Raw genomic sequence first — 18,867 nt, forward strand, 5'->3', positions numbered from 1 at the left:
AGAAGAAAGCCTCACATGCGCGCACGTAAAATACTTCGGCAAAAAGGAAAAGAAGACGAAGATGAAAAGAGTGATGAGTTCCAACAACGGCAGCGTGACGCCACGTGCCCGGTGAAGTCAGATGAACAGAGAGAGAGAAAGAGAGGATGGATGCGGCTGACATGCCCCCCTCCCCTCCCCTCCCCCCGCCACACACACACACACAGACACGCGTGTATCATACGAGACATCGGGGGAGAAAGACGAGGAAGGAGAGACCGATGGTAAGAGAGAGGGGGAGGAGGACGGAGTCGATCGGACACGGGGGCACAGCAGCGAAAATTATAGAGGGAAGAGGTGAAACACAAATGAAGAACACATCAGTGAAAAGAGGAAAAGGGGGAAAATCAACAGGCGCACCTGCTCATGCGAAGAGATGCCGAAGTCAGCTTCTCATCGTGCATACACCTCCACCCGTCGTCATATACACTCGCCTAGGTGAAGATGTACGCACGCTGCCGCAGGAAGGGAGGGAGGGGGAGGGAAGAGGAGGTATACCTCTCGCCGGCAGTGAAGAGTGGTAGAGAGAGGGAGGAGGGGGGCAGGGGAGGGGTGCGGCAAGGTGCGCCTTCGAAAAAAAAAAAAAGGACATTCGCACACTCACAAGGGACGAGGCATCCGCTGGTGGCCCACACGTGCACGCGCATCAGAGAGACGTTTATCATCACCACAGCCGAGTTCCCATTCGCCACCCCCTCCCCTCCCCACACACACACCCACCCACCCCCACCCCACTGTTGCCCCTTTTGTCCACCTCTTCTTTGCTTGCGTGACCTTAACCGACTCCATCGCAGGGGGGCCCTCCGCCCACCGCGACCACCTCTGCTGCGTCGAGGTCGACAGCCTGCGCGCACGAGGACAGAATATCGAGGCTTTGGGTATCGAGCGTGGTCTTGGGCAGCAGAATCCCTTCCATACCCTCGTGCTGCATCCCGACGAGAGCGCCGCAGGTGAGGCAGGTGTAGATAATATACAGCACGCTCCGGCTCCTTGTCGCCACGCCGCCGCCTGCGAGCAATGACCCGGGTGGGTGCAGCACAGGTTGGCGCAGGTCCTCCTCCAGCTGCAACGGCGCTGCAACTTGTGAACGGTGGCTGTAGGCTCGAATGTTGGCTTGGCCAAGCGCCTCCGTGGCTTCATCGCCAATGCGGGCGCCGCTCGCCGTTCTCAAGCAACGGGACGAAGGGCTAGGAGACTGCGTTGGTGTTAGTGGGGCGCAGCTGGCACTGTCGCCACCTTTCCCCTTTGCCTCCGCCTCCTGGTTTCGGTTATGGCTCAGCGGCGTACCCCTACTATGAGCGCGCGGCACAGCAGCAGCAGCAGCGCCGACACCTGCACTGGGCGTCGCCGTCGTAGAACACCCACCTGGTACATCCGATGGAGTCGACGAAGACAGCAGCGCCGGCAGTCCATGTGCCACCTCGGGCAGGTGCAGCCACTCCACACCGTGTGCGGCACCGGTGAATCGAACGCACACGCTACAGGAACAAACAAAAGAGCCGTAGATCATGGAGAGGTAGCCGTGCGAAGTCTCGGCACGACCGCAGAGACAGGAGGTCCTGAAGTGGATGTCGGCTGCACCCTCCGCCTCCCCTGCACAGTCAGCGGCCGCCGTCGCAGTGGCATCAGCGCAGGCACCGCGCATCGTCCCGGCCTGCATCGCTGTGACAGGGATATGGCGGAACACCGTGCCGGCCATCAGTGTGGACTGCAGGGAATCAATCCTGTCACTCGTACCGTGGAAGGTCTTCTTCATAGACTGCTGCGAGAACGGTACCCGTCCTGACAGACATGCCGCGCTACCAGCCTCCTCTGAAGTTAGTGGCGGTGGTGGTGGCAGTGGGCGCTGCTGCTGCGCTGCTGCTGCGGCAGCCTGAACGGCATCGACGTCGAGTGCAGTGCCAAGCGCGTCGACAAAGCTCAGCGTGGCGCTTCGATCCCCGTCGTCGTCACTGCTGTGAGTGTTCGCCCCGAGAGAGGGGGCAGTGGCTCCGCTGAGCGGCGGTGCTGCATCCCTTGTATGCGCCTCACTCGCCTGTACACCGCCGCCCGCCCCATGCGGTTGCCTGGCGTGGAGTGCAGCGTTGCCCTTCGGTCCGGGGGCCACTGCGCCCTCCGCTACCCCAGGCCGATGGAAATTCGGCGGCGCTGCGAGCCTACCCAGTTGGTTGCGCGGCGCGGAAAATGCAGACGGCGACGTCGGTGGTTGCGGAGAGGGAATGTCGGTGTCCAACTTCGCGGCAGCAGGCTTCGGCTTCGCCACAACGACAGACTTGTCACTTGTGTTGTTCCGGCGTGCGCGATGGCTGTCCTGACGCAGCTGCCGCCGAACACTGCGCTCTCGCCAAGAGGACAGCTCCGACAGCATCGCGTTCAGCTCGTCTGCCGCTGGCGCTGCTCCCCTCGCGACCAATGGCGGCGCAGCACTCTCGTCGAGCTCCCCAACGACGTGCCGTCGCTGTGAAGCAGCCGGGTACGGTTGGGCACGTATCGCCTGCTCGCCCACACGGGCATTGGGGGCCTGCAGCGCCGCATCAACATTTTTGACCTTTGGCGTCTGCGCGGCGGCCACGCTGCCGCGCTGTCGGGAAGGGGGTGACGGGGTGGTTGGCAGCCCTACGGGGCAGCGCTGATCGATGGCACCGATGTCGCGGAGCGCCGTTGGGAGCGGCGGTGGCATGAAGGCCGCCTGCGAAGGCGTGGCACCTGTGGCTCGCGGGCGTGCACTACCAACCGAGGGCCGTGTGGGTGCCACGCCGCCTCCGCCCCCCCCGCCATTCACCCTCAGCTCCTGCTGTCGAAGGGCAGCAGCAGAACCTGGTGAGAAACGTGATTGCCCCTCGGCGCCAGACGCGTGGGGTACGCCACCGGTGCCGTCCGTGCTCTGCAGCTCCGCCTGGTATCCAGACTTGCGTTTCCTCGCCTCTACAATCTGCTGTTTCTGGGCATCGAAGCGAGCGACCAGCGCCTCAATCGAGGAGGCGCCGGCCCCACCACCGCTGCGGGAGGGGTGCCGCTGCCGCTGCGCTTGCGACAGTGGGGATGGGGACAACGACAGCGGAGAGGCAGCAGCGGCAGCACCGGGCAGCCCGGGACTCGCAACGCCACCACCACCAGCTTTATCGGGAGGCGGGAGGACCTGCTGCGCTTTTCGTGGCGGTGGGGGTGGCGGAGCAGCAGCGGGCGCACGAGGAGCTTCATCTACATGAATGCTGTCAACGCCGCCTAAAGAAGGGGTACCGCCGCTGGCCGTGTCGGCGGCGAGCTGGTCGATCAGGTCAGGCACATGCTTCATCAGCACGGGTGACATGAGTACCTGCCCAGCGTCGGGGCGCCGCCGCGCGTCCTTCTGCAGCAGCTGCACAATCAGCTCCCAAAGCCCCTCCGAGTAGACGGCGGGGATGTGAGGCGGCTGCTTGTGCACAATGTCCCGCATTAGCGCCTTCATCGTTGTGGACTCAAACGGGACATGGCCTGCGCACAGCTCATAGAGCAGCACGCCGAGCGCCCACATGTCGCTCTTGCTGTTGTATGGACGGCCCTGGCACAGTTCAGGGGAGAAGTAGCACGGCGTCCCGCACATGGTGCTCGCCATGGCCACTGTGCTCTGTAGGACGGTGCTAATGCCAAAGTCGCCGAGCTTGACAACGTGGTTCTTGGTGAGGAAAACGTTCGATGACTTGATGTCCCGGTGCAGCAGGCGGCGGTCGTGCATGTACTTCACTGCCATGGTGGTCTGCACGAAGAGGCTGACGACCTGCGCCTCTGACAAGAGACCTGGAGTGGCGACAGAGTCGCCCCGGTACCTGCCAGCCGCTCCCAGCTTCCGCGCCGCCTGCGCACTGCTCAACAAGGAATAAACGTCACCGCCGTCAGCGTACTCCATGACGATGTACAGGTGCAGGTGTTCCTCGTAGTACTCGGCGTAGCGCACGATGTTGGGGTGGTGCAGCTTCTGCAGGATGTTGATTTCGTTGTGCGCATCGTGCCGCTGGCGAGACGACAAACAGCCGAGGTTTATGTGCTTGACGACAAAGTACTGCTTCTTCGGCTCATGGAAAACAAGGAGGGCTTGGCCGTAGCTTCCCTTGCCCAGGGAGCGCACCGGTAAGTAGCCAGACTTGCGAAGCGTGAGGGGGAGCTGGGGTCGTGATGGGCCAATACCCAGCAGCAGGTTCAGCTCATCTACCGAGTTCATGATGCGCGCGCTCGCTCGCTCACCCGCAGGCACAGACACAGAAAGCCGAAGGCGAGCAAAGCTGCACAAATGGGGCGGGAAGAGCACCAAAGAAAAGGGAAGCGAAGAAATAATGCAGAAGCGGAAAAGAGGCAGCGATCGCCATGGGTCCGCCTCGCACGTGGGCACACGCATGTGTGGGCGTGCGTGCGTGCGGGTGGGTGGGTGAGGTGAGGTAAGTGAGGAGGGTGTGGCGTTGAGACGTACAACAACGGAGAGGGAAAAAAACAGGAGATAAGCGGACGGTGTATGGATGGCGGTGATAGAAGAGCATGAGGAATGCAGCACAGCTCTCTCTGCGTAGTCGAGGACGAGAGAAGAAAGCGAGAGGCAATGGGTGTGGGAGAGGAGGGGGGGTGGGGGTGGGGGTGCAGTCCGCACGCGTGTACCTTAAGACGTAGCGAAACGTAGGCTTTCACCATTGATTGCATCTTCCCTACCTCACTACTACCACCTCCCCCCTTCCTCCGCTCTCTCGTATACGGCTCTAGGGCCGCCCCCTGCTGGTGCGTGGCTCTCTACACCTGCGTGCCTTCTCTGCCTGAGTCGGGAGCCGAAGCACTGCTTACTGAGCAAAACAAACAAGTTGAAGCGACAGTAAAGAGAGAGAGAGACGCGCACACACACACCGACTCACTCTTCCCTCTTGCTCTCTCCATTATATCTGACCAAAAATGACGAAGACCCTTGTATGTCCGTACGCGTGGATGCGTATGTATGTCGTGCCTGCACGTGTGACACGCCACACAAGTGCGTGTAGAAGGTGGAAAGGCTCCCTCATCACCCCGCCTCTCGCCTCCACCCGCTCACACGCACTTGTGTGGCGTGTCAAGTGCGAAGTGAAGAGGAGGAAATGAGATGAAGAGGGAGGGGAGGAGCTACAGTGTGTGTGTGGGGGGGGGGGGGCTATCCCGCCGTCGTGTAACCCATCACACGCTGCGTGGCCGGATCACGAATCACAACCAGCGGGGCACCCCACACACCATAGCGGTGCGTCTCCTCCGGTGGCGGGGCCGGCGCCGTCGCTGCAGGCGGCGCGCCCTCATCCGTGTGAACACGACGGACGCAGACTTCATGAAAGGAGGCAACCGGGGGTGAGCCGGCGAGAGGGACACCCGCCACAGCAGCAGCAGCGGCGGCGTCCTGCACGTCAGTAGCGCGAAACGCATACGTGGTGGTGGTGGTGGTGGTGGTCACCGTCGATCTACTCCCCTGACTCTCAGCTCCTTGGCTTGCGTTTGGTGGGGAGTATGTCGTGGAGGGCGGTGCCCGCCGTAACAGCGACGAGACATGCACCGTCGCACCGCTGCCTTCCCCGCCGACCCGGTAACGCCACCGCCGTGGGAGTGCCACGTAGTACCATGGCTCCTCCTCTTCGAGATAGTAGATTCTCGCCTGCCGGCACGTAAAGTGCAAAAGTGCGAGTACCGGCGACCACAGAAGAAGCCCACGAAAACCTGGCGGCAGCCGCTCTAGGTACATCGACAGCGTCGTGTACTGCCGGTCGTGGTCAGCACGGCGCTCCCGCCGGAACTTGCGATAGGCACGGAAGAAGCCAGACTCGCTGCTGTTGCAGGACCCGTGTGCATTTGCCCTGTCCGTCGCCGTCGACGCAAAGCGCTTCTTCACGTCCAGCGCCGCCGCGAATGGTGCTAAGGAAGCGCTGCGCTGGGTGGTGGTGGCGCCGACGGACGACAAAGGCCTCACCGCCGCTACTGTGGCCCACCGATCCAAGCCCACTGTCGAGCAATTTAGCGGCACAGGCATGGCAGCCGTGCGCACGAAATGAGAAAAAACACACACAACGAAATGGCCAGGAAGAGGGGGGAGGGGGGGGCCACGTCTGTATAGCCACGACGAGCAAACCGCTCAGCTGCCTCCCGTGCACACGGCACAGAGAGAGAGAGAGGGAGGGAGAGAAGGGAGAGGAAGGGAAAGAAGAGAAGCGTAGGAGCACGAATTCATAGAAGAGTGACCATACGACGTGAGTGGAGAGAGAGAGGCGACCTGGCGTCGACTGTACTATGCGTTCGGCGGCACTCACATTATTTGCCCCCCCCATAGCAAGCAAACACCGCCGTGGAAACCATCCTTGTGTACATGACGGCGTGAGCGCGGGGTGCCACAGAGAGAGAGAGAAGGAGAAGACAGAGGAGCACGTACTGACTATGCCCTCTTCTTGTCCGCTGCTAATCCGCCTACTGCTAACTAGACCTGCAGCTTCCGTGCCGGGGATACGCACACCCGAGCCCGCACACACACATGGATCCGCCATCTTGCTCAGCTCTCATGTTAACGCAGGGAGAGGCGCGCATATGAGCTTCATATTTTTTCATTCATATTGCATTTATTTGATCTCTACGCTGATCAGCTGATGGTTCCACCATCCCCTTGCAGAGAGAGAGACACGTCACGTGGGATCCGAGGGACTTCATACGCTTGGAAGGAGGGAGGTAGCATTCCACTCGTGCCGCGAAATACTTCTCTCGTTATCTCCCAGCTGTGTGCACGCGTGGCCGAGCACAGCAGAGCCAACAACAGTGAAGGAGGCTGCTGCGGCTGCGCAGCTGAACTTCCTTTTAGCGGCCCCATTGCCTCTGCGCACGGAACAACTCGGTACGCTGCGTGCGGCCCTTCTTCATGAGTCGCCGCGTGTTCTCCTCCATGTGAAGCAGCTCTCGTGCCGTCGCCATCTCTGCTGCGCGGTCCTTAGCAGTGCGGTAGACCCGTCCCGCTCTGCCGCCGCGCCGCTCAGCATGGTAAGCGCGGTCGTACATGAGATCCTCAGCGGCGCCCTGCATAGAGCGCCGCCCTTGCGCAAAGGTGTGCTGACGCGCGCCAAACTCCTGGTTCAGTTTTTGCTGAAAACTGAAGTTTGTGCGCAGCGTCTGTGAGCGCCGCCGACTCGTCTGCAGTGCCTCTTTTGACTGGCGAAAACTCTGCTTGTGTGTGTGCGTGGCGAGCGGGCCGTGCGAGAGCTGCTTCGACGAGAGGCAAAGGGGAAAGGTGAGGCGAAACATCCCCCTGCCATGCAGAAGGCCCCTCGTTGTTTCCATCAGCTCCTCGCAGTGGCCCGCCCACGCCACGATTGCTCGCCCTGTTTTGTTGTTCTTTGTTCGTCTCGCGTGTGTACGGAGACTGTTGAGGGGAGAGGCACGCGTGTAGGTGGGAAGACACAAGAGGAGAGTGAGAGGGAGAGAGGAAGAGAACGACATCCACGCGCGAGCAGTGGATCAGCAGGAGGAGCAGTTGCGTGCAGAGGAAAGGGAAGGAGGGGCCGAAGCGCAAGGGGAAAAATCACAGAGAGCTCAAAATCAGAGAGAAACATGACACGCACACGACCGATCGTGGGGGGTGCATGTGGTTAGCCTCTCTCTTCTTGATCGCGCATCATCTGCAAGAAGCAACGACATGCATGCATGATCGAGAGAGAGAGAGAGAGAGAAAGGGAAGGACACACTCACCACACGGGATGCATGCTGTGGGGTGCGTGTGTCCTACGCCCCACCCCATCGTCTGGTCAATTGACGGCGCACATATAGCCGAAATCAGCCAGGGGGAGAGAGGCTGCCGTGCTCGTGTGAATACGTCTGTGCTGGTGTGAAGACAGATTCAAAAAAAAAGATCCCAGTCACGTTCTCATCCACGGCCCGCACACGCACGTGTAGCGCGCGATCACCCCTTGGCGCCTCACAGCAGAGGTTTTCTGTTTGGGTATTTCCATACGCATTTGTTGTTTCTTCCGTCGCGCTCTGATAGACAACATCATCAAGGAGAAGAGAAGGGCGGTGGTCACGCCTGCACAGCCAACGAGAGAGAAGGAGAGGAGAGGAGGGAGGGAGTGAGTCAGCTCAATCGGCAGCGAAAGAGCGTCGAGCGTCCCACACACACACACACACACAGACGCACACACGCACGCACATATATATGTATGTGCAAACAAACAGAGACAGGGCAGTGCTCAGGCCCAGTCACACAGATCGGCAAGCATATGCATGTATGCATCCGACACACGCACCAGTGCGTGCCCACCTCTGCCGAAAACAAAGAGGAGGTGGTGGTCGTGGTGGTGGTCGTCGTCGTCGTCGTGGGGGGAGAGGGGGGGAGGGGGGGAGGGGGCTGCTGCACAGCAAGCGGAATTACGTACATCTCAAAAGCCAAACGAGCAAAAACACAACGGAAAAGGGAAAAAGGGGGGAAAACGAAAAGGAGGGGCGGACAAGCGAGGAGGGGGGGAAGCGGCACGGCCCCTGCGCACCCCACCACGCACACGCACACACATCTATAGACTTACACTACATGCGCAACGAGAGCAAGACGAAGGAGGGGAGGGGGGGGGCAAGACAAAACAGAGAGACACGCAAAGCTGTGCTATGAGCAGTACGTGGCTGAGTGCACAGGACGCAAAGGAGGGGGGAAGAGGTGGCCCTGAGAAATGCGCTCACCTATCGTGGTGGGAGGGGGGCTGTTAGTGGGCAGGTATCGGATCAGGTGGCACCCCCTCCCCTCCGGTAGTTCTCTGTGGCGGTCAACCTGAGTGCTCACGCGCCTTCGCCCTCGTCCTCTTCCTCGTCCTCTTCACTAGCGTCGAGCTGCTGCTGCAGACTGATCGCCTTCATCGAGTATGCCTCGCGCTGACGTCGGTCGCGGGCCTCCCACGTCTTCGCTAGCGCCTCCTCCGTGTCCACGCCGATGCGCTCCTGCAGCACCTGCACGCCCGCCACATCCAGCTCACCGGTTTCCTCATCTATCAGTGCCTCGTCGTTCATAGGGTCCTCGGCCTCATCCTCGGGCAGCTCATCCAAGTTATCCATCGGCAGCCCCATCTCTTGTCGCTGCTGCACGACGGCATCGCGTGCTTGGCGGTACGCCACAGCGGCGGACACAAAGCGCAGTAGGCCATACATCACAATACCCCCACGCTGCTTCACCTGCGCCTCGACGATGCTGCGCAGCTCCGCCACACGCTCGCGTGCCTTGGCTGCTGCCTCAATCTCATCTGCCAGCGTCGGAATGAGCTTCTGCTTCAGTGCGTTCTCGTCGCCGTCGACCTCCGCCTTGGCGGAATCCTCTTCGAGCATCTCCTCCGTGTAAAACTCCTCCGGGTCGACCTCGCACTGGTACTCTCCATCCAGCCAGCAGGTCCGCAGCACACGCGCGGCGCGGCGCACCTGACGTGTCATCGGCTGCGTGAACGGAACGCTGGAGCCCTCCTCTGCAAGCGCGTCGCTCTCCTTGTGGCGCCCCTCGCCATTGCCCTCGTCCATGTCCTCGTCACCGCCGGTTGCCGAGCTCAGTTCTGGCACAAGTCGCTCCAGCTTCAGCGCTACCCCGCGGTCGTACGCGGCCACAGGGTTGAAGGCGCGTAGCTGCTGCACCAGCACCGAGGGCTTCAGCAGCGCGGCCACCTTTGCGGCTGTGTTCGTCGCCTTGGGTGTGGCGTTGAGCAGGAGGTAGCACACGCAGCGAAAAGCAACGTAGTTGACGTACGGGACACAGATGAAGCGGTGGTCGCGATGTTCAGCGAGGCGCCCCGCTAGCTCCGCCGCGGCGGGGGAGAGCGCAGGTGCGGCATTTGCCATGGAAGGTGTGGTCATCGCCTCCACAAGCGCAGCCTCCTGAGCAGCGGCGCGGTGGTAGGCACCGAGTGTGATGTCCTGCGCAATGCGCACGCGCTCCGCCTCGTCCTCCAGCTTGTGCTTGAGCTGGCCCACCGCACTCTTGGAGAGGGTCAGCAGGAAGCGCTGAGACTTGAAAAACTCGCTACGGGCCTCGCTCATCACGGTCTCCTTCTCCTCCAGCGCTGCGGCAGCGAGTGAGCCCGAGTGCCTCTCCGACGCCGCACCCGCACCATCCTCTTCAGTGTCCTCGTCGCCCTTCGCAGCCTTAATTGCGGCCTCCTCGTCCAGCAGCTCCTCCGCCTCGGCCTCGGCCGCTTCGTACATCTCCCGCAGCTCCTCCTCAGCGACTCGCTTTGTGTGAAGGCGTTTCTGGAAGCGGTGGAAACAGCGCTGGATCACGTCAACGGCCGACTTCTCACGTAACGCTCGCTTCTGGCACCACTCCTCCCGAAGCTCATTCACCTTACGCTTGTGCGCTGCGGCCGTTGTCTTGCGCTCCTCCTCCTGGAGCTGGTGGAGGAGGTAGAGGGCAAGGTACTCTTGCGGGTTGCTGGGCTGCGCGGTGACCGTCTCTGCAATACCCTTCGCCAGGAGCATCCCCACATGGTTTTTCAAGTAGGCGCTGTCCATCGATGCTGTGAGGGCTGTGGAGGGCCCTGTGGAGAGGTGGGTTGACGAGCGAGACGGCAGATGATAGACACAAGATTCTGCGCGTTAGGCCTTTGTGGTGCTGACGCCTTCGCCTGGGTCTGCCCTTCACAGAGAGAGAGAGAGAATGACTTCGCGTGTGTGAGTGAGTTTGATGGGGTATCAGTGATAGGTAACCGTGGCAACCTACTGCACCGCCAGGGGGGTGGAGAGAAAGAAAGAGAAAAGCGGGAGGGGGATGCGACAACGGCGTCCGTGTGTTTGGGGGTGGGGGGAAGACGGTGTGCACGTGCGTGTGTGTGTGTGTGTGTGTGTGTGCATCATGGGGCACACCGTTCGGTAAATCGTAACGACGGAGTTTGGAGAAGAGGAAGAAGAAAAGGAGGAGAGAGAACTAAGGGAGGCAGCACCGGCAGCTCTGCAGAGGAAAGACCAACGGAAGGAGGGGAACGAGGGGCGGACACGTCGAGTGGAGAAGGGAGAAGATGATAGAGAGAAAGAGAGACACCGTCACCTCCTCCACACACACACACACACGCACGCACGCACACCTCCCACAGTCACTCCGGTTCTCCCATCATCACCCCTTCCACAATCAGCTTTTTCGTGTCTACCGCAGGATATCCTCAAGGGACCTCTTTGTCATGCTGTGCTCATCCTGTCCATACACCGTGCGGTATAGTAAAGCCACAGCTGTCGTTAGGGAACAGCACTGCACTGTCACTACTTCGATCTCCATGAAAGGGTCCAGACCTGCACGTCTGTGTGTGTGTGTGTGTGTGTGCGGGTGTCATGTGTGATGTGTGTATGAACTCGGTGATCGCTTAATCGATGTGACTCGATTTCTCTCCTCTGCTGAGCCTCTCTTTCATCAGGCCAGGGATGCATAGGGGATAGTAGATCAGAGCTGCCCACCGTATCTACACGCGTGTGCGTGTGTTTCATCAGGGGAGAGAGAGACGGACAGCGAAGCACACGCACGTTCGCCCGCATGCGGGAGCTACTCAGCTTCTTCCTGCTGCCCTCTCCTCCTTTTCTTTGTCTCCTCTCCCAGTTACCTCCGGCGCTGCCGACATGGCGGTACACACGCCACATACGTCAGCTTCGTACCTGGTGCAGCCCCACCCACCCCTCCGCTGGCACGCGAGTCTGGACACGTACGTACGAGGGTGGGCGTCAACGTCATAAAGCTCAGAAGAGACACTAAAGACGGCGGCAAAAGAACGCAAGACGGGTGGCCAGCGAAACACACACACGCACACACAAACAACAGTCGTACGTAGGCAACGACGATAGAAGAAGGTGAGGCAGAAGGAAAGACAATCGCCGCTGGAACGGGGAGAGAGGGAAGGAGGAGTGTGGAATGGACAAAGGGGAGAAGAAGGAGGGAGTGTGTGTCTTGTCATGGCTGGTAGACACGCGACGCAGGGCCCAACGCGCTCCACACGCCTGAGGTGCGGACCACCCTTGCACAGCTTCACCTGACCTTCCGCCACCTCCCCAGAAACTACTCCTTCCTCGCTACCGGTTCCTTCACTACATGTACACCATCCGCGTCCCCCCCCCCCTATACATGGTTATTTGTTGCCATATACTCGGATAGCATTTCGCGCGAATCTCGCTAGTTAGAGCCTGTATGCGCTTCGTGCATGCGTGCGTGTGTGTGTGTGGGTGGGTGGGTGTGCGTGTGCCTGTGCATGGGGGTGCGCCCACCGCCAATGGAGAGGCTGAGTGGTGCAGAAAGCGCACAGAAAGTGTACCCGTCGAAGGGCAAGCGAGCGCCGCTCCAACTCTCTCTCCCATCTTCCCTCTGGCTATGCCGCCACCATCGCTTCCTGTGGAAGGGGTCATGTCTTTGCCCTTCTCAACCCTGAACAGAGCTGAGGAGTGGAAGGTTGTCCTTATCTCGCAGCAGCGCCTCCCGCGTCGCCTTCTCCTCCTCCCACAGCTGTTGTCGCAGGGCGATCTCTTTCTTCTCAACCGCCTTGCATTGACGCTGGTGACTGCGCCCAGCCTCTTGCCGGAAGCGGTTACGATCGCGCTCCTCCTGCTCCGCCAGCTGCGTCGACCCGCTCATGAACAGCAGCGGGGTCATGCCAAGGATGAGACCGACCACCATCCCCAGCATGTTTCCCGCCTGCGTGGCGCGCGAGTAGGAAACACCTCGCTGCTGCTCCGGCGCTAGCCGTGGCGGTGATGCCCGCGTATACCGCTCAGCCAGACCGTGCACCTGAATTCCCGCCACGCCGCTGACGACGCCGCCGAGACTGGCGGCGGCCATCTGCGAGAGGCCAAGGCTTCCGGAGAGGGCATTGTCGATTGCGCCGCCGGCAAGAACAAGGGTGGAGTTGTCCAGCATTCCAAAGGCTAGGAACGGCGGCGCGGCGGTCACGACAATCCTCAGGTATGTCGACCACGGAATATAGCTCGGGTCCTGCTTGACGGACGCGCGCGCTGCGCTGGTGACGGTCGCAGCCGAGGTGGTCGGAAGAAAAGGAGAGGCCACCGCACCACCGCCGGTGACGTCACTGATACGGCCACAGCTGCTGCCAGCAGTGCTATTCTCGAGAGAAGCAGATGTGGACGACGGCATGGCAACAGAGGCAGCAAGGCGATCAGCTACGGCGTCGTGACTCGCTGGCACCTCTGCCGCTGACGACGCACTCTTCTGCATCACCCCGATTATGCAAGCTCTGGCGGCCTTCGCTGTGTCAGTGGCCATGTCAGCCGTTTGACGGGAAAGAGGGGCAGACACAGCGACGGGGGGATGCGCAGTCGTGGAAGTGGAAGCCGCGCCTTTAACAGAGGGGTTTGTCTCAGTTGCATCCCGGCTGCTGCTCGGTGACGCTGTCGAGGACAGCGGCAGCGGTGCGACTGCCACCGCGGCGCCCTGAGCAGAGGCACAGTCCAACGACAGCACCGGCGCTAAAGCGCCCTCCATTGCCTGGCCCTCCTTCGCGTGGCGACGCTTCGCCGGCGTCGAGTCTGCCATACGCCGCACCCAGGCGTCGTACTCCTTGGAGGAAATTGAGTTGTCCCTGTCCGTGTCTGCCTCCTTCACCTGCTCCGCCACCTCCTCGTAATCCACGCCGAAGTACTCACTGGCCGCGCCCATGATCAGTAGCAGGCGCCGGCTCTCGGCGGACAGCTGACTCAGAAGCTGCGGTCCCAACGCGGGGTCGTTACTCAGCAACTCCGACAGCACATGCGCCACGTCGCGCTTGTAGCGATTGCGAAACGGCGACACCGACGTCGAGGTGCGGACACTGTGCGCTGTGACAGCGCCGCCGGTTGCCTTTAGTGAGCTCGACGAGACTCCGTCCGTTCGACCATCGACCGTAGCGGAGAGGAAAGTGCTGGCAGCCACCCTCGAGGGCGGAGAAGAGGCGGTTGCTACGTCCGAGGCAGTCTGCAGCGGCTCGGCCAGTGCCGGTAGTTGTGAAAGCTCCTTCGCTGGGGCCGCAGCTCCACCGGTAAGCGTGGGTGCCGTTGCTGTCAACGGCGCGCTGGCCGTCGCGCTGGTCGAACGTGAAGCCGCGGTGCCCGATGGTGCCGCCACTGCACTGCCAGCAGCCGTGAAGGCTGTTGCAAATCCTTCGCCGTTATCGCCACCCTCCACTTCGTCGGTACCGGCCTCATTGACGAGAGCCCAGAACTTGGGCTTCTTATTTCGAATCCATGACGATGACGTCGAGAGTGGCATCGCCACTGCCTCCGAGGTCGTGGTGCTAGACCTCCCCCCCATGGAGGGAGCATTCGCAGTGGCAGCACCGCTGACGTCTCCGCCTGATTTGCTGCTGCTGGGACAACTACTATCGCTTGCTGTCGGCTCTTCGGTAGACGTTGCAGAAAGCGCTCCGGGAGGGACAGCAGCGCTAGGGTGATGCATCGACGCAGCTGTGCTAAGCGCTACACGGCCTTCTCCAACATTCACAGAAGAGCTCTGGCTCGAGATGGCGGTAGCGGCCGTAACCCTCATGGCCTGTTCCACCTTTGCCTTCTCTACCTCGGACAGCGTCCGAAGCGCTTCTCGAAGCCGACCTGTCATCTCCGCTAGCGACGCGCTCGACGGGGCCATATAGAAGGACGTGGTGGGTGCCGCAATCACTGACGCCGGCGCGTTGGTGGAAGAAGAATATGGCGCATACGCAACTGCTGCTGCGTCCTCAGCAGCGGCTGCGGCGGTTGTTGTCGCTGCGGTTGATGGGTTCGGTGAGGATGATGCACTTGCAATGCTGGTAGCCACGCCAACACCCACGGCCGCACTCGTTGTCGTCGTCACTTGCCGACGAGAGTGCGTGGGCGCATGGGTGATCGCCCAGCTCGGCAGGAGCAAAGCGCAGGAAGAGACCTGCCGGGTTGGAGCACGTCCGCAGCGTCGCATTACGGCAGCTTATGTAGGTAGCGCTTGTGCGGTTGATGGTCAACGGAAGCTCAGTGCCTCTTCTTCTTCTTTGCTCTGCCCTTTAGCCTCTATGACGTGCTCTGTGTAATTGTGTAGGTAAGGTGCTGCCTCCGGCCTGGTAGACCTCGCACGCACACACATACGCGCACAGGCTTCTCTTGATAAAGTTTTGGCGGAGGGAGGGGATAGGGGAGACAAGCAGAGCGAGAATGACGCCGATAGATCACCTCCCCGTGGGCAATCCTGCCTTATACGCACCTCACGAGAGACAAGCTCTGGGGGGGAGGGGGGGAATCGGTGAAGAGCAGCCTAGAGAAAGGGAAAGGGGGGGCAGGGGAGTCCGTCGGAGAGGCATTCATTCACGCGTAGCACAGAGGGAAAGATGAACAGAGAGAGAACAATCGAACGACGAAAAGTTGGCAGCGTACGTCTATGCGAGTGGGTGCCGAGAGAGGGGGTGATGAGGGGCGGGGTCGCAGAGGTGTGCAGGTGAGGACGAGGGCGATGCTGTCGAGGGCTTGCTGAGGCTGTTTCTCATCACACACACGCAGAGACAGACGCACGCCACTGCGGTAAAGATAGCAACAACGAAGCGAAGGGAAGAGGAAGTCACAGCAACAGAGCCGTCCGCAGAGGCTGGACGGGTAGTAGAGAAACTATGCGCCTGTGAATACGCGAGTGAGTGAGTGAGTGAAGGGTCAGAGGTGGGGGAAAGTCCTCTCTGTGATGCATCTGTGAGACAGGGAGAGAGAGGGAAAGGATGGGAGAGCGAAAAGAAGATGGTGTTAGAAGAACAGAAATTAAGCTCAGCAATAAAATAGCATCACTGCGCATGATCGGTGCAGCTGCATCACTTGCCTGCGTGTCGACTGTGTGCACAGGATGCTTTTACTGCCTGAGTCCAGCGGAGGAGCTTCCCTGTCTCAGCGTGCCCACTCTCTCCGCCATACAACACATGAAGACGAGCTCCGCCATGAGCGAAACCACACTCGGCCCCACGACTCCGCCTGCCGCGGGCCCATCGCCGGGTGCGGGGCAGCCGCAGACACGCGCGGGGCAGCAACGCGCCGACTCCCTCACCGGCGCGCCGTCCCTGCCCACCATACGGGGGGCACAGACGTGTTCGCTGCCGCACCGCGCTCCGACGCAGCGCCACCCACGACCTGGTCGGCGACACCACTGGCGACGCGCCGCTCCGGCCTCCCTGCGCCGTAGGTGCCTGACCCTGACACCGCCAGACGTGGCTCGGCATCGGCAGGGGTGGGGGCTGCTCGGCTATCCTACACGGAACTGAGTGGGGGGTACTGGACCCTGACACCGCGCTGAGGTGGTCCCTGTCATGGGGGCAGCGGAAGACACGTAGAACTCACAGCAGCCCCCGTTGTTTCATGCAAACACATACGCAGACGACAAGGTGGCCACCTAACTGTCCCCCCTGGTGCAGATTTTTTTTTTCGTTTCAGCTGCTCCGGTTGCAGATGCCTCCCCGCCACCAACACCACCCAACGTGTCTGTGCGCGTGTGAAGGCGGAGCCCTCCTTGGCCCCTGCTTAGTTTTTTGATGTTTTCCCCCACTCATTCCGCCCCTGCAACTCGTCGCTGTGGGCTTGCTCCGAAACATCGGCTCTGGTGTAGGAAAAGGAGGAAAGAAAGCAACACAACAGAGCAAAATGTTAACGTCCATCAATGATGATGATTACCTTCGTGGGTGGGTATGCGAGTCACTCTTCGTCCTTCCCTCCCCATCCGTCTTGCATACCTCTCTAAGTTCCTCTCCCTGCGGCTGCTCCCCATCGACACAGCTCGACAGCGGACTGAGGCATCGCTAACACATGCCTACATCTATACAGACACGCCAAGCAAGCAGAGCAACTGACTGAGGGAACATCAGAGGAAAGGTGGAGAAAAGGGAACACGAAAGCGAGAGATACGCGGAGAGAGGGGGAGGAGGAGGAGGAGGAGGAGGGGGCAGAGTCAGTAGTCGTGCGCCGACCAAGTCAACCAGCACTGATGCAAAACAGACAAGAAAGAGAAGAGCGCGATAGAAGCCGCCACCCAAATCCCCAGCGACCACCACAGTAGTTACGGGGTCACCAGCGACAGCAGACTGAGAGAAGAAAAAAAAGGCACATAAGCGAGATAAATGTCAGCCCCCCCCCGCCATGGCGTGCTCGCGGCAGATGAGTCGCCGGGACTGGAATGAGGAAGACGTGGGAAGAGGAGAGCCGAAATACATGGCGCACACGGTTGCAGACGAGACACAAAAATGTCGACGCACCACTGCGAATGGGAGAGAGGGGAGACAACAAAAAGAAGTCGGAAACAAACACTACCCGGGGGGAAGGGGGAGGGGGGAGGGGAGCTCGAGGGGGGTGGCGGCGGCAACACCATTGCCCACCCTGCGGAGCCACAACAGACACGCGCGCACGAGAACAGGACAGGACAACACATAAAGGGCGCTCTTGATCGTTTACAGTGGGCTGATGACGAGGGGGAGCGGGGGGAAAGACAGTGAAGGGAAGGAGCGAAGACGAGAAGAGGAAGAGGCACACACGTACAGCAATACGCCAGAAGAACACTGACACAGCGGCAAACAAACATCATGATAGACTAACACATAATCAAGGCTGCAAAGGAGAAGCAGCAGGCAGCATGCGAGTCCCACAACGACCACCGCCACCCCCTTCATTCTTCCTCTCCACTCTCAACGCAACCTCTACCTCCCCCCCCCCCCACACACACACACGCCCTCCCCCCTTCCTGACTCTTAAAGAGCTCCCCATCTACACACCCCTCCCCTTACCCTCTACAGAGAAGCATAAAGGCGCACCTCCCACGGCAACCGAGCTCGCGTAACTCTCAGCCCAGTGGCGTAAAATGGTGCACTGCTGTTCCCTGCGTACGCATTAGCGAAAGGAAAGAAGAGCAGCGGCGCACAAAAATGCGTGGGTGTGTCGTGCGCCGAATTTGCTTAGCCAAGCGAGGGGGGAGGGGGGAGTCAAGAGAGGCGTGATGATAGCCGTGGAAAGAAGGAGGGGGTGTCGACAACGCACAGCGCAGTGCATACTCGTCGTCATCCTCCCATCGCAGAGAAGCTTTTATCGGGGTCCAATAGGGAATTGAAGTGGGGACAGAGATGACGCACCACGTGAGCGTGTTGGTATGTGCGCGCGGGTGACCAAAACGCAGAGAGAAAGAGAAAGAGACGATAAGGAGGGCACCGAGTAGCAGCAGCCGGCTGTTCAGAGTGTCAAGAGAGCGGAAAAGAATCACAGCGTGGGAAAAAAGAAGGTGGAAAGAGGACGAGACATGAAGAGAGAACACACCGGACACGGTGGTGGTAGTGGTGGTGGTGGAAGCGGAGAGGTAGAGTGGGACGAGGGGAGAGCGGGAAAGGGGGAGGGGGGGGGGCAGAAAAATGACGATGAGCAACGAGAGAAAATCCAAAATCAAACAACTACTCACAAACAGGCGGCAACGCGAGGAGTGACATACACATGAAGGTATCGGAATAATGCAGCAAGCACGCAGAGGGGGGGAAGAGGAGAGGGAGAGATGCGGGAAAAGAATAGGGCGGGAGAGAGTGAGCAGCAGTAAGGGTCAAGAGCCCGGGGGGAGACAACAAAGCGAGGCTGGCATCCAGCACGAACACGTGGGTAAAGGGGGAAAGAAGGAACAACACAACAGGGAGAACAAAGGAGAGAAAACAAAGAAACACACCAAAATCGACACCACGGGGAGGGGAGGGAGGGGCTTTGACACGCGAACTCCCCACCCACACACACTCACATGCCCATGCGCAAGAGATACACAGAGGAGCGGAAAGGGGGAAAAACCGATGCAGTAGACCGACCGAAAGAGAAGACAGAGGCGTCCCCCACGCGTGCACCCGCCACTGACACTCTACGCCTGTGGCG

The 18,867-nt window shown here is 60.4% G+C and overlaps 5 protein-coding genes across 5 annotated transcripts; all 5 read right to left on the reverse strand.

Annotated features, from left to right (window-relative positions):
• Positions 1-814: 814 nt before the first annotated feature.
• Positions 815-4,237, reverse strand: LPMP_080790 (protein kinase, putative; the record flags this gene model as incomplete). Its single annotated transcript, XM_010705907.1, has 1 exon — positions 815-4,237. One exon carries the CDS (start codon positions 4,235-4,237, stop codon positions 815-817), a length of 3,423 nt encoding a protein of 1,140 aa, XP_010704209.1.
• Positions 4,238-5,182: 945 nt separating this feature from the next.
• LPMP_080800 (hypothetical protein) lies at positions 5,183-6,043 on the reverse strand (the record flags this gene model as incomplete). Its single annotated transcript, XM_010705908.1, has 1 exon — positions 5,183-6,043. The coding sequence occupies one exon, from the start codon at positions 6,041-6,043 to the stop codon at positions 5,183-5,185; it is 861 nt and encodes a 286-aa protein (XP_010704210.1).
• An 812-nt stretch (positions 6,044-6,855) lies between these two features.
• On the reverse strand, positions 6,856-7,296 carry LPMP_080810 (hypothetical protein; the record flags this gene model as incomplete). The annotated part of the gene is made up of 1 exon (XM_010705909.1): positions 6,856-7,296. The coding sequence occupies one exon, from the start codon at positions 7,294-7,296 to the stop codon at positions 6,856-6,858; it is 441 nt and encodes a 146-aa protein (XP_010704211.1).
• A 1,521-nt stretch (positions 7,297-8,817) lies between these two features.
• On the reverse strand, positions 8,818-10,527 carry LPMP_080820 (hypothetical protein; the record flags this gene model as incomplete). Its single annotated transcript, XM_010705910.1, has 1 exon — positions 8,818-10,527. The coding sequence occupies one exon, from the start codon at positions 10,525-10,527 to the stop codon at positions 8,818-8,820; it is 1,710 nt and encodes a 569-aa protein (XP_010704212.1).
• Positions 10,528-12,409: 1,882 nt separating this feature from the next.
• On the reverse strand, positions 12,410-14,623 carry LPMP_080830 (hypothetical protein; the record flags this gene model as incomplete). Its single annotated transcript, XM_010705911.1, has 1 exon — positions 12,410-14,623. One exon carries the CDS (start codon positions 14,621-14,623, stop codon positions 12,410-12,412), a length of 2,214 nt encoding a protein of 737 aa, XP_010704213.1.
• Between the last annotated feature and the right edge of the window lie 4,244 nt (positions 14,624-18,867).

Source organism: Leishmania panamensis, assembly GCF_000755165.1.
Source record: "Leishmania panamensis strain MHOM/PA/94/PSC-1 chromosome 8 sequence".
Lineage (NCBI taxonomy): Eukaryota > Euglenozoa > Kinetoplastea > Trypanosomatida > Trypanosomatidae > Leishmania > Leishmania panamensis.